The 15,414-nt window shown below is 47.1% G+C and overlaps 1 protein-coding gene and 1 non-coding gene across 2 annotated transcripts in view; both read left to right on the forward strand.

Annotated features, from left to right (window-relative positions):
- Positions 1–15,414, forward strand: part of ANKRD54 (ankyrin repeat domain 54) — a 36,323-nt gene that overhangs the window by 8,330 nt on the left and 12,579 nt on the right. Inside the window, exon 2 of the mRNA XM_056523985.1 lies at positions 3,210–3,257. Within this exon, the coding sequence (XP_056379960.1) occupies positions 3,210–3,257 (48 nt within the window). The remainder of the gene's footprint in view (positions 1–3,209; positions 3,258–15,414) is intronic.
- Positions 6,202–6,395, forward strand: LOC130277850 (U2 spliceosomal RNA). Its single transcript, XR_008845611.1, has one exon. It is a non-coding gene; the product is annotated as a U2 spliceosomal RNA (small nuclear RNA).

Genomic DNA, 15,414 nt, shown 5'->3' on the forward strand with positions numbered 1-15,414 from the left:
ACACCAGTGTTTCCCAACAAGAGTGCCTCCAGATGTTGCAAAACTACTACTCCCAGCATTCCCTGGTTGGGAAACACTGGCATACACACACATAACAGGGACTACAACTCCCAGCATGTGTCATTCAGGAGTCACCCCCCCCCCCTCACACACATAGAAATCATCCCCAGTATGATATTTATTCCCCTGCAGTCTGTCTCCTCACACATCATTATGGAGGTGAAGGAGCTGTGCACGGACGTCTTCTCTCCCCTCCCCCGCTCTGTGTTTTCCCCGTGGTAGATGAGGTCCTGGGGAGACAGAGCAGGGGGAGGGGATAGAGCTATGTACGGGTGATGAAGCTGTGTACCGAGCTGTGTGCGGGGGATGGAGCTGTGTACCGAGCTGTATTCGGGGGATGGAGCTGTGTACCGAGCTGTATGCGGGGGATGGAGCTGTGTACCGAGCTGTGTGCGGGGGATGGAGCTGTGTACCGAGCTGTGTGCGGGGGATGGAGCTGTGTACCGAGCTGTGTGCGGGGGATGGAGCTGTGTACCGAGCTGTGTGCGGGGGATGGAGCTGTGTACCGAGCTGTGTGCGGGGGATGGAGCTGTGTACCGAGCTGTGTGCGGGGGATGGAGCTGTGTACCGAGCTGTGTGCGGGGGATGGAGCTGTGTACCGAGCTGTGTGCGGGGGATGGCGCTGTGTACCGAGCTGTGTGCGGGGGATGGCACTGTGTACCGAGCTGTGTGCGGGGGATGGTGCTGTGTACCGAGCTGTGTGCGGGGGATGGAGCTGTGTACCGAGCTTTGTGCGGGGGATGGAGCTGTGTACCGAGCTGTGTGCGGGGGATGGAGCTGTGTACCGAGCTGTGTGCGGGGGATGGCGCTGTGTACCGAGCTGTGTGCGGGGGATGGAGCTGTGTGCGGGGATGGAGCTGTGTACGGAGCTATGTACGGGGGATGGTGCTGTGTATGGAGCTGTGTACCGAGCTGTGTGCGGGGGATGGAGCTGTGTATGGAGCTGTATACCGAGCTGTGTGCGGGGGATGGAGCTGTGTGCGGGGGATGGAGCTGTGTATGTAGCTATGTACAGAGCTGTATACGTCCCCGCTCTCCCCCTGCTTCTTGTGTAATGTAAGGGGGGGGGGGGGGTGTGAAGTGAGATTTCCGAACCCAAGGGGCGTGGCTTATGTCCTGCAGACGTGCGGTCTCGGCCTCTGCCCTTGCTCCTCCCCGCTCTAGCTTCGGAAAACTTTGCAGGGGGAGTGAAGCAATCCCCCGGAACATAATGGGCATTTGTGACGTAGCGTCGACCAAGATGGCGGCTCCACAGAAAATAAAAGGTCGACGCTACGCACGAGATGACATCTGGTGGTGGCATAGCGGAGAAACGGGACCAGCAAGATAATGGATCCCATTTAGAAACTTATATAACTTGTGTTATTATTACATTTGGACCCTAATTTGCTAGCGCTGCAGTTGTCCCTTAGGACCAGACCAATTTTATTTTTGCATTTTCGTTTTTTCCTCCTCGCCTTCTAAAAATCATAACTCTCTTATATTTCCATCCACAGACCCATATAAGGGCTTGGTTTTTTGAGTCACCAATTGTACTTTGTAATGACATAACTTATTTTACCATAAATTGTACGGTGCAACCAAACAAATATTTATGTGGGAAAATTGAAAAGAAAACCGCAATTTAGCAAGTTTTGGAAGGTTTTGTTTTCACGCTGTACACTTTCTGGTAAAAATGACATGTTTTCTTTATTCTGTGGGACAATCTGATTAAAATGATCCCCATGTTATATGCTTTTCTATAATTGTACCACTTAAAAAAAAAAATCTCAAACCATTTTAACAAAATTAGTATGTTTGAAATTGCCCTATTTTGACCACCTATAACTTTCTCATTTTCCGTATATGGGGCGATATGAGGGCTCCTTTTTTGCGCCATGATCTGTAGGTTTTATCAGTACCACTTTTGCTTAGGTTATTCCTTTTTTATTCATTTTTTATAAAAACATTTTTTGAATAAAATGTGACAAAAAACAGCAATTTTGGACTTTTTTTTTTTTTCTATGTTCACGCCGTTCACTGTACGGGATAATTAACAATATATTTTAATAGTTCAGACTTATACACATGCGGCAATACCAAATATGTGTATTAATGTATTTTTTTTCATGCTTTTTTGGGGGTAAAATGGGAAAAACGGACGTTTTACCTTTTATTGTGGGAAGGGATTTTTCAAATTTTTATTTACTTTTTTATTTTAAATTCATTTACCTTTTTTTTTTTTTTTTTTTAATTTTTTAAGTCCATCATAAGGACATAGCACTGATCAGTGTTATCGGTGATCTTCTGCTCGATCTCAGACCAGAGCAGAAGACCCCGGGAGACGGCCGGAGCCAGGTGAGGGGACCTCCGGCCGCCATGCTGGATCCATGCGCCATCCATTCAAAGTTCCGCACTGCCGCAGATGCGGTGATCTGTATTGATCACGGCATCTGAGGTGTTAATTGCGGACATCGCACGATCACAGATGTCCGCCAGTACCGGCGGGTCCCTGGCTGCTGATAGCAGCCGGGACCTGCCGCGCATGATGCGAGCACCGCTTCGGTGCTCGCGATCATGGCGGCACGTAAATGTACGTCATGGTGCCTTAAGTACCACGTCACCGACGTACATTTACGTCCGTTGTCGTTAAGGGGTTAAGGAGTACTGCAGCCATTAAACACTTATCCCCTATTTGGGGAGAAGTGTCTCATTGCGGGGGGTCCGACCGATGGGACCCCCGCGGCTCTTCCCGTGCAGGAGGCGTGTTGGCCGCAGCATGACACAGCGGCCGACAGGCCCCTTCCATTCATCTCTGTGGGAGAGGCAAGATGCAGCATTCGTGCCTCCCCGCCTCACACAGTGCTGAATGGAGGGGGCGTGTCTGTTGATCTTAGTGAGGTCGACGACACGAGCATTAGCCACGCAGAGCTGCGGCAGTGCTGGGAGATCGTATGGGGGTCCTATGGCCGCAGTACCCCTTTAAGGCTATGTTCCCACTTGGTTTTTGGTCCATGTTTTTAGCTTTATTTTCAGCTGTTTTCTGGATAAGGCTATGTTCACACACATCCAGTTTTTTGTGTAAATCCAGCCTAGGGATGACAACCCATGCTTTCATTGCAGTAATTCTGTTTTAAAGTTGTTAAAATGATTTAACTATCTCTTAACAGCTCTTCGGAAGTTACGAGAAGCCGCCAATGGAAATGATCTAGACACAGGTATTGTTTCATATATATTTTGCACTATTTGTGGTCTTATACTTCTCTTTGATGTCTTGCTTTGTTTGGGTTTATTATACCGCCTGGCTGAGCGAGTGGTGCTGCAGTGACTAAACCTAAACAGTGACTAAACATCCTAAGCCACTGCTGAAGCAGGAGGTGAATTACCTACCACCTCAGATGTCCATTATAAAATGCAGCTCTGTTAAAGTGTACCTGTTAGATCCCACAAAAAACTGTTATGTTTATCAGTGCCTCATTGTGATCATGTACATGTAATCTATGCATCTATCACACAAATTTTACTAAAAATAGCCTATTATAGCTACTCAATGGGGGAGATTTATCAAAGGATTTAGACTGGTATTTCCTGTCTAAATTTGTCGCACAGAAAGTCGCAGTCTAAATATGTGCGACTTTTCTGCGACTTTTGCTCTAGAGGATTTTTAGAACATGATGCATGCAAATCTATTTTAGACGGAAATGCATTGGAAAATGCATTGGTGCTGAATTTATCAAGTGCGACTTTTGTGCGACAAGTCGCATCTGCCCAAAATACGCTGAATTGTCAGACCATGTTGGAGCAGGTCTAAATGCAGTTTAAGCTAAAGACCCTGAAGTCTGAGCACTGAATTTATCAAGGGCTGTGAGACCTTTGATAAATTAGGAGCACAATAGACAGGAGACTACCACATACACTGGTCTATAAGCATACCCAGAATAGACTAGATTAGTAAATATCCCCCAATGTCTTCTTAATTGTCCGCAATTGTCTTGCCTGCACTGTGATTATTCCTCCCCCCTCCCTTACTCTGCCTACAGCTTTTTGCCAAACTATAACTCCCAGCATGCCCAGACATCCTTTGACTGTCCAGGCATGCTTGGAGTTGTAGTTTTGCAGCAGCTGGAGGCACATGTTTGGTAAAACTCTGTGTTACAGCAGTGTTGCTGCAGGCTGTGTTCCTTGTCAATCAGCCATCTCTTGTCCATGACCCTTGGACACGTTTATGCTGCTGAGGGACTCGATCAGTGTCCCAGCAGGTATGGGGACCACTAGTGGTGGGCTTTCCAAAGGCAGTTTTCTTTAATAAAAAGTATATTAGAAAAACTATTGCAAATCAAGAGAATATGACTTACATATTTTGCTTAACCCCTTAAGGACACATGACGTTCTCATACGTCTCAATTTCCGAGTCCTTAAGGACACATGACGTATGAGAACGTCATGTATTTTACCGGCCCCCCGCAACCATCTGGAGCGGAGCCGGTGCCGGATGCCTGCTGAAATCGTTCAGCAGGCATCGGGGCATATCGCCCAGGGGGGTCATGATAACCCCCCATGTCGGCGATGGCAGCAGATCGCTGGACAATTCAGTCCAGCGATCTGCGGCGGATTTCGGGTCAATCGGGTCTCCGGTGACCCGGAATTATTGGCTTCCCAGCTTTGCTGTCCTGGCACCATAGGGGCTTCCTAAAGGTGACATGCCCCCCCAAAACCATTTGTCGCTCCTTCCCTTCTGAGCCCTCTACTGCGCCTGCTGAACAATTAATATAGACATATGAGGTATGTGCTTACTCGAGAGAAATTGGGTTTCAAATACAAGTAAACATTTTCTCCTTTTTACCCCTTGCAAAAATTCAAAAATTGGGTCTACAAGAACATGCGAGTGTAAAAAATGAAGATTGTGAATTTTCTCCTTCCCTTTGCTGCTATTCCTGTGAAACACCTAAAGGGTTAATACACTTACTGAATGTCATTTTGAATACTTTGGGGGGTGTAGTTTTTATAATGGGGTCTTTTATGGGGTATTTCTAATATGAAGACCCTTCAAATCCACTTCAAAACTGAACTGGTCCCTGAAAAATAGTGAGTTTGAAAATTTAGTGAAAAATTTCAAAATTGCTGCTGAACTTTGAAGCCCTCTGGTGTCTTCCAAAAGTAAAAACTCATCACTTTTATGATGCAAACATAAAGTAGGCATATTGTATATGTGAACCCAAAAAATATATATTTTGAATATCCATTTTCCTTACAAGCAGAGAGCTTCAAAGTTAGAAAAATGCTAAATTTAAATTTTTTCATCAAATTTTGGGATTTTTCACCAAGAAAGGATGCAAGTTACCATAAAATTTTACCACTAAGTTAAAGTAGAATATGTCACGAAAAAACAATCTCAGAATCAGAATGATAACTAAAAGCATTCCAGAGTTATTAATGTTTAAAGTGATAGTGGTCAGAATTGCAAAAAACGCTCCGGTCCTTAAGGTGTAAAATGGCCTGGTCCTTAAGGGGTTAAAGGAGTAGTCTAGTGCAGACTATTCCTCCTCCGTTGTGCCTGGGCAGCGTAGCCATAAGCTGGTTGAAAACGCCTGAGGTGAGTATAGAAGATAACGTCCGCAAGTGAGTATGTTACTCCACCCCCCCCCCCCTCCCCTCTTTAAAAAGGGACTCTGTCCTTTATTGCAGGAGGGCTCGCTCAGGGTTTCATGGGATGGCTGTGCATCTGCATACTATGTCCTGTCCTGCTCCCTCCACAGGTGTTATTTTCCGGCTCACCTTTCAACAGCCTTGCTGTTCCTCCTTTCCGTCAGCTATGTTTTCCCCCACTGCGGGGGTCGGCAGCGTGCTGGCGGCTCAGCCGGTGGGAGTCAAGGGCTCTGGCGGCCCTTCTTCTTCCCCTGAGCCAGCCCGCCCCAGGAGACCAGGCTGCGCCTACTCTCCATTTTTCTAGGGGCTATGGCGGCACGCGAGAGCGCGTGGACCAGGAGGCCAGGAAGCGCCTCCTCTCCAGGTTTGCGTGCCCCACGGGTCATTCCTGTAATCGTCTCCGGTGTGGTGTTTGGCACCCTCTTGTGGCCTATAATTAAATTGTGCCTTATTTATTTTCTATGCTCCCTTTTGACCTCTGGGGACACTAAATTACAGCCTTAGCCTGTACTATCTATTGCTTCTTGGCCTTTTGGCTAAGATCAAGTTTAGTATCTGTTCTTGTCAGTTTAATATCTGATACATCCCCTATGTGGGGACAATATATTTACTGGATTTTTGAGAACGGGGGCCGATTTTTAAAGCTTGCTTCCGTCGCCCCATGCATTGTGACCCCATATGGCAGTATCTTCGGGTACAGTGCACCAAAAATAGCTGCTGGGCTCTTTCTTTCTGGGACTGTATAGGGGGCCCCTTTGTCTCCATCACCCTGTACAGGACCTGATGTGACACATTGCGTCAGTTGAGGTATGCCTCTGGCATACCTGATTCTGCCAGGGTTCTCACTCTGTCAGAGACATATGTGACTCACTCACAGGGATTTCATGATCCCTTGGAAGATACCGGGGTTACAGTCAGGACTGTTTCTCCTCTACCACCAGTTGTCATAACATGTTTGCCATGTCCGCAGATATTATTCAGGTTTACATACATTATTTCCTCCTCCACAGGCTGCCACATCCACGGCTTCTGTCCCGGATCCCCACGTCCAGTTCGAGGTCTCCTGCTTGCATTAGGCCAGACAGGAGTCTTGCCTGTCACTCATCTCACAACTGCTGTGTTCACTGCTGGATTTCTCTACCCCACTACTAGTGCGAGGTGACTGCTGGAGTGCCCCGTTGTCTACATGGACCCATACCAGTAAGCCAGAGAGATGTGTGCATTGTTTTCTCTGCCGCCTGTCACTTCTCCAAGGACTGATGTATCTGTGGCTGAAGTTCCGGTACCTCCCATCTAGTGTGCAGTGTCCTGTGGAGTTACCTGGCGTATCCTGTGGACCCTATACAGGGCGAAGGGGATACATTCCACAGCTTCTAAGCTTTCCCTGATCTCGCAGGGTGATGGGGATTCTATTCATGGCTTCTAGGCTTCACTGCCCTTCCACATGCGTCAAAGGGGCACAGTTATTGCCTATCTGACTGTGTCCCCTTATCACCTGCGCCTGGAGGGGAACTCATTACGCCACACCGTTGTCTGCACAGTTTCCTCCGCTGTGGGTCTCCGATCTCTGGGCTACCTCATGCATAGCTGTGATTTCCTGTACCTCACTGTTGCTGTGAGGACTGTGTCAGAGGGTTCTTGCAGGCACAAGGGACTGCTGCCAGGCAGCCAGTCATTAGTCTGCATGGTCTCCTACACCACCGGATCGCCCACAAGATTGGCCCCACTGACTGTGGGATGGTTCAAAGTAGTGTTTGTGGTTTACTGCTACGTCGGGTCAACTACCATACACTTCCCAATGCGTGGCGGAAGTTCAGTTAACCCACTGCCTAGGCGTAGTTCCGGGTGGGTCTCCCATGTTGCTCCATGGGCCCTCTGCAATGCGCCACATGCTGATTCGTGGGGTTCCCTACTTTACCAGGTCCCTCTCCACATGCCTGCCGCTCTCATGGCTTCAGGCTGGTAGCCCACTTTTAGTGTGTGTTTCTGAATGTGGGACCTGGTGGCCATGGTCCCTATCCCTATGGCTTTTCCACCAGGTCACCTCCCCCATTCCTGCCGCTCCCGCAACTGTAGTCCGGTGACTCCTTTCATGTGAAGTTCCACAAAGTGTGCCTTTATGGGTTTATGGGACCTTTTCTGTGTCTGCATGTTTCCTGCCCCACATGCATCCCTCATCTCTTACATCTGCGACAGCAGTCCTGGTGTGCAACACCATTAGGAGATGAAGTGTGGGGGTCTTCTGCAGGTTACATGGCTTTTCATGGCTACAGCTGCACTCTGTTCCCCTTTTCTAAGAGTGCCACGTTGGTCTGCTAGGGGCATGGTTGTGACACACCGTTGGGTGCTGAGTCTGTCTTCCATTCTGTCCGACTTTTGGATGTTTGCGGTTTCCGTCCTGGTTTCTTGTGCAGGGTGACTCAGGCCCCTGCTCTGTTGCCTTAGACACATCTAGGATGGCGCAGTTAGCACCCATCTGGTCCAGGGTAGAGCTGGGCGGTATGATGAAAAATGTGTATCACAGTATTTTTGTAAATCATGGCGGTGCGCTGTCCCCCCACATTGGGGAACTAATCGTATGGCACCCGCGAGTGCTGCTGCTTCTCCACCACCATCCCCCCTGCCCCAAATAATTATCAGCCGCTACTCTGTACTGTGCTGTCCTGTGCCCGGGCTGCAAAAATAAATAAAATAAAATTTCTCACCTTCCAACGTTCCCCTGTTGCTCCAGAACCGGCCTTATGGTCCAGCGATGCGAGCCTCATGCTGCTTTCTGGGGATGGGAACATCACAGAGCCGTCAGCGTATCACCGGCCGCAGTGATGTCCGACCTCGGCCGGTGAAAGGCTGAGCCCACTGTCATGTAAGGAGCCGGCCGGCTTCTTACATGACAGTGCGCTGAGCCTATCACCGGCCGAGGCCGGACATCGCTGCTGCTGGTGATATGCTGATGGCTCTGTAATGTTCCCATCCCCAGGAAGCAGCAAGAGCAACAGAGGGACTGTGAGTGAGGCCGGTTCTGGAGCAACGGGGGAATGTTGGAAGGCTAGATAAAGTTTATTTTATTTTTGCAGCCCGGGCACAGGATAGTACAGTACAGCGCAGCAGCTGATAATTATTTGGGGGCAGGGGGGATGGTGGTGAAGCAGCAGCTCTCGCGGGTGTCATATGATTCGTTCCCCGATATGGGGGGAACAGCGCCTTCGGGTCACATATGATTAGTTGTGGGGACAGCGCAATGTGGCTGATAAATCATTCATTCGAGGGGGGGGGGGGGTAGGGGCCCAACCGGTATTGCTGTATGGGAAAAATTCATGTCGTGCAGGAAAAAAATATTCTGTATTCGGTATGAACCGGTATACCGCCCAACACTAGTCCAGGGTTTCACCCACGATGGGGTGTTCCTTTTCAACGCTGTTGGTTGCTATGTGCATTTGCTTCTTACTCGCATTTGTAGCCATGTCTTTGTATCTTTGCCCAGCACCTGTGTCCAGAGAGATCCCTCCATATCTCTATATGTTGTCGTAGGGTTCCTGTGGGGGCTACATCCACCCAGTACTTTGTCCTGTTGCCATAAGGTGGCATTTCCTCTACTTTGACAGTACCTGGCACACTTGACAATCCCCCCTTCCACAGGGGGTACTGGGATCAGGGTGCTGGCATGGTCGGTGCCTGGGTTTTCTCTCGACCACCTCTTGTTTTTCCCCTCCACTAGGGGGACTATTTAGCTGAGTGCTGTATTTTTTTCTTTTTTTTCCAGTGATTTTTCTGGTCTCCACCTCCTGTGCTCGCCTTCTGCTCAGGCGTACGCTGCTCTCCCTGGCGTCTTTCCAACATGTTCTTTTGAATCGGTTAATTCTGGATGGGATTCTCTTTTTGAGCCCTTTTTTCCATTTTTGTTTCCCAGCCGGGCTAGCCCTCTGTCTGGTTCTGTGTTCCCTGTGGTGGATTTCCTACTTCCTTCTAGCATGGTTCTGGCCCAGCTGGCTTCCTAGTCGACGTTCTTTCAGAGACTTTCCTAGTCTCTGGCCTGTGGTCTCGTCCGCACCCCTTGTGGATGAGGGGGTTCGGTTTCTGACTGACTCTCTGGTTGTTATTTTTGTTCCCACCTGAGGGGACTGCTTTGGTACGTCCCATCAGTAAGGTGTCCCCCAATGAAGAGCAGGGATGTGGAATTTCTATCGCCCGACGCCCCGGACTAGCAGTTTTGGGCGCCGGGCAGGTGAATTTGTCCGGCCCTTAGCCCGGCTTCGGGCAAGCAGGGCCGGACCTGACAAGTGCGGCGGATCTGCAGTCTGTATGGAGCGGGCACCCGACTCCTGCCCGCTCCATACTCTGCAGCCTGTGTCCTCTGAAGCAGAGCAAGGGAGATGAGAAGCTGTGTATTTGTCTTCTCTCCTCTGCTCTACAGACGTGCGGGGGGAGGGAGATGAGGGGGCGTGCCTTATTTCTCCCCATGCAGACCTGCGTCCTTTGCCTTCGCTCCCCGCACGTCTGCACGGGGAGACTGTATGCGGCGCTCACAGGGCAGTATGGAGCGGGCTCGGGATTCCTGCCCGCTCCATACTCTGCAGCCCCCGGCTGTTCTCAGTAGCCGGGGGCCGCCGCTAATAGCCAGCATGCGGCAATCGCCGCGGCTGGCTATTAACCCTTTAGATCGCCGCTGTCAAAGCTGACAGCGGCGTCTAAAGGGAGATGTGAACGCTCCCTGGTGGGCTAGTGGGGTGGATCGCCCCCCTGCAGCGCGATCGCGGGGGGGGAGATCCACTATAGAGGTAGCCGGAGGACTTACCTCTGCTTCCAGCTGTCCCAGCTCTGTCATTGATAGATCCTGGCTGGACCAGGCTCTATCAATGGATCACAGAGCACACAGATTAATAGAGTTCAATAGAACTCTATTCATCTGTCTGAGGAATCTAATGATTCCTCATAAGTCTAATAAAGTGTCAAAAAAAATAATAATAATAAATAAAAGTTTTAATAAAAGTTTGAAAGACACATATTAACCCAGTGGTCTTCAAACTGTGCCCCTCCAGATGTTACAAAACTACAATTCCCAGCATGCCAGGACAGCCGTTTGCTGTCCGGGCATGCTGGGAGTTGTAGTTTTGCAACATCTGGAGGGCCACAGTTTGAAGACCGCTGCATTAACCCCTTCCATGTTAAAAGTTCAAATCACCCCCTTTTCCTATATAAAAACATGCAAACATAATAAAAATAAACATATTTGGTATCGCTTTGTGCGTAATTGTACAACCTATGAAAATATAACATTATGTATCCCGTATGGTAAATGTAAAAAAAATACCAAACCACAGATTTGAAATTTTTATAATATCCCAGAAAAAAAAGTTAAAAAGCAATTAAAAAGTCAGATCAATACCAAAATGGTACCGATACAAAAAACAGATTATGGCGCAAAAAATGATCCCTCATACAGCCTGGTATGCGGGAAAAAAATAAAGCTGCAGGGGTTAAAAAATGGTAATTAAAAAAAATTAGAAAAAGTCCAGAATTAGTAAAACATGACGTAAACGATACAAATCTGGTATTGCTGTAATCAGGTGCCTAAAGTATAAAACTAACATGTTACCTCAACCACAAGGTATCTTTTACTATTTCAATTTCACTTCCCTTAATATATATTTATATATTTTTTTGGTTCGGAGAATATGTTATTGAAAAATTAAAAGGTATCATTATCGTAGGTAGTTATGGCTATTATAGGGCGAGGAGGAAAAAACGAGAGCGTAAAAGCGAAAATTGGCCGGACAAGTGGATCGTCATGAGGGACAAGTAGATTTTGCTCCATTTTAGTCCCGTGGACAAGTAGTTTTTTTATAAAATTTCCACACCCCTGGAAGAGTGACCGAGAAAAGGAGATTTTTTTTTTTTTTGTACTCACCCTAAAATCTCTCATAATCTTCATTGAGGGGGGGGGACGCTGCATCCACCCATATTTCTTTTTTTGACTGCATGATCTTTTCTGGTTCTTTTTCCGTGATTCTTTTCTGGGGTCCTTCGGACTTATGTCTTTGGCTTCTCCTACTGCTTTGTCACAAAACTGATTACCTCTCTTCCAGTGGGCAGGTATATCCTGCCAGGGAGGAGCCGACTATATAATTTTTTTCCTAGTGTCAGCGCCTCCTAGTGGAAAAAGCATATACCCATCAGTAAGATGTCCCCCTATGAAGGCTAAGAGAGAGATTTTTACGTTGAGTACAAAAAAAATCTCCTTTTCACATCGTCCACTCATGACAGCACCACATGAGATTGCCCCTCCTATCTGCATAGGAACAGGAAGCACAAGAGAGGTTAAAAGGCACTTCCCTCTATACTCCCTCAGTGTTTCCTGTTCCTATGGAGCAGTACAGAGAGGTCTGTACTTTTGTATTTTTTTTTTTTTTTTGCGGGCTGTGTATGGTGGAGTCCAGGCGGGGGGAGTCTATCGCCTTGGGCCTCCCTCTCCTCTTCCCTGCACCGGGTCATGGCCTGCTGTGTAAGGCGCCTCTCCGGTCCTGTTTCTGTCCCCTGCAGCGCTCCGGGAGTTTATGCAGGGGACCTAGTTCTTTGGCTGGCCTCGGGTGCTCCGGCGGGGTCGCGCGCACGTATGATGTGACGTGCACGTGCGTCCCCCAGGATTGGCTGGAGCCCGGAAGTCCTGCCTCCAAGATGGCGGTGCCCACCGGAAGACGTCAGGAGCCGAATGAGATGCGGGTGCCAAATTTCAAAACCCTGGGCATATAAGGAAGCCTCAAGTCTATCCTCATCCTCTGACACCATGGATAGTTCTGTCGCTGCTTGCTCTACATCTCTGGAGCGCACAGGACCCAGCAATCCAGTGAGTAGCTGACCCAATTGCGGGTACACCTACTACTTTCTGGGGGTGGGAAGTACTGTTTATAGTTCCCTGTTCTTATTGGTATCCTTCTCTCCTTTAAGGGAGACAAGGAGGCCCCGAAGAAAACTAAGGATAAAGAATCCAAAGTTAAACCTAGAAAATGTGGGATTTGTGCTACCATATTGCTTGAAGGATATATTAAGCCCCTATGTAAAGCCTGTATGGATAAGTTAATTCAACAGGAATCCCCGTCTTTTTTGGAGGAACTTCGTTCTATTATTAAATTTGAAGTTCAAACTTCTGTTGCTGTGGCTCTGCCAAAAGCTCAGTTAGTTAATCTATCTCCACCGGTTGATCCTTTCCATGTGTAGGATCTTCCTTCTTTTTCGGATCCTCCTCCGTTAAAAAGACAAAAAACTGTGTTAGTAAACTCTCTGATTCTGAGGTTGACATCGTTTCATTTCCATCATTCTAATTCTCAAGAGGGTGAAGTCATTGAACCCTGTACACAGAGGAGTGATAAGAGGTATTATTTCTCCTCTGAGGACACAGAAATTTTAGTTAATGCTGTCAGAAATGCGATGAACATTCCTGAATCTGCTGAACCTACCTCTATCCAAGACCGCATGTTTGCGGGTTTAAAACCTAAAAAGCAACAGGTGTTCACTGTTCATGACAACATTAAAGATTTGATTCTTGAAGAATGGAAAGAACCTGAGAAAAGGCTTTTACTTTCCAAGGAATTCCATTCTAGATTTTCTTTTTAATCAAGAAGATACCAAGTTATGGAATGAAATTCCAAAAGTTAATGTGCAAGTATCTAAAGTGGTAAGAAAGACATCCTTACCCTTCGAGGGTAGTTCTCAACTTAAAGACCCTTTAGACCGTAAGTCCTATGTTAAAACTAGCTACAGCATTCTTAGTTGACGCCTTGACCGAGTCGGTCAGAATGTCCTCCAGGTCGGCTGTTCTGTCCAATTCAGTCAGACGAGCCTTATGGCTTAAAAACTGGCAGGGGGACTCCACCTCAAAGAGTAAACTTTGTGGTATTCCTTTCCAGGGTAACTCAGTATTTGGCCCAGTTTTAGACAAAATTCTGGAACAAGCTGCGGATAAGAAATAGGTTCTTCCTGAAGAAATGTCTACCAAACAAAAAAAAAAAAAAAAAAACAGTACAAAGGAAAAGGAAAAACAGTTAGATGGAGTTACCTAAAGGGAGGTAAGAGTAGAGAATTTTTGCTCAACCCTCCCTCAAACACCGCTTCCAAAAAACGTCTGTCTTTAGGTGGGGGGGAGAGACTTGCTCGACTTTGTCACCAGTGGGTGAACATCTAAAAAAAACCAATTTATTCTGAACTCTCTAGAGTTCAGCTTTAGAATCCAGTTTGCCTTCCCTCTTCCTCAAAGATATCGCATTACAGATCGAGGATCAGAGAATGCAAACATGAGACTCAGCTCAGGTATAAAAGATCTCTCATCCCTTGGGGCTGTTATTCCAGTTCCTCTGCAAGAACAAGGGCCTAGGTCATTACTCCAACTTATTCCTAGTCCCAAAGCCCAATAGTTCATTCAGAACCATTATAAATTTGAAGGGTCTGAACAAATGCATTATATACAAAAGATTCAAAATGGAAACTCTGAAATCTGCTATTCCATTAATCCAAAAAGACGCCTGGATGGCGACTATCGACTTAAAAGACGCCTACTTTCATATTCCAATCTACGAGCCTCACCAAAAATACCTCAGGTTTGCAGTCCGGTTAAACAAGAAAGTTTATCATTTTCTGTTCAAAGCTCTACCCTTTGGAATATCCTCAGCTCCAAGGATATTCACAAAGGTCATGGTAGAGGTTGTAGCCTTCCTAACACTAGAAGGGATCACCATCATTCCCTACCTAGACGATCTTTTGATCACTGCAAATTCTCATCACATGCTGTCCAGCGGACAGTGTCATGCCTACAAGACCTAGGCTGGATAGTAAACTTTCAGAAATCCGATCTCTCTCCCTCAAGAACCAAGAGATTCCTAAGCATGATGTTGAATTCAGAGGTACAGAAAACCTTTCTTCCAGGAGAAAAAGTATCATCCATTCTGGAAAAGATAAAAAAAGGTGTTGAGAACCCAATCTGTCACCCTAAGGCAGTGTTTCTCAATTCCAGTCCTCAGGGCCCCCAAACAAGTCATGTTTTCTTTCACAGTCTTTCACAGGTGACATAATTATGGTTAGTGAATCGGGCATCACCACAATTATATCACCTGTGAAAGACTAAGGAAATCCTGAAAACATGACCTGTTAGGGGGCCCTGAGGACTGGAATTGAGAAACACTGCCCTAAGGGAAGCCATGTCCCTACTGGGGTCCATTAATTCCTGCATTCCGGCTGTACCCTGGTGCCACAGTCGTTCCAGGTCTCTTCAGTCACAAATACTGAAGACCTGGGATCGCTCTCAGTTATCTCTAGAGAAAAAGATGAGGATTTCTCTTTTTGTAAAGAAATCCCTAACTGGTGGCTAAAGAAGGAAAATCTTCTGGTAGGTCTGCCATGGATCCCTCTTCCATCTATTTCTATAACAGATGCCAGTCTATGGGGCTGGGGAGCCATAGTGGAAGATCTTATCTGCAGGGTTCATGGTCCCAAGAAACCCGGACCTGTTCCTCGAACTATTGAGAACTAAAAGTGATATTCAAAACTTTAAAAGCCTCAAAAAATCTGAAAGGTGAGTGGAAGTTTATTTCCATTTTCTTTTTATTTATTTTTTTCCAGCCCAGGCCAATGAAGTAGGAATAGTCTGCGCTAGAGTACTCCTTTTCTAAAGGGGTATTCCTATGTATAAAAACGTATCCCCATGTTCACAGGATAAGGAATAAGTGACTGATAGCTGATGTC

The sequence above is a fragment of the Hyla sarda genome, chromosome 6 (assembly GCF_029499605.1).
Source record: "Hyla sarda isolate aHylSar1 chromosome 6, aHylSar1.hap1, whole genome shotgun sequence".
NCBI lineage: Eukaryota > Metazoa > Chordata > Amphibia > Anura > Hylidae > Hyla > Hyla sarda.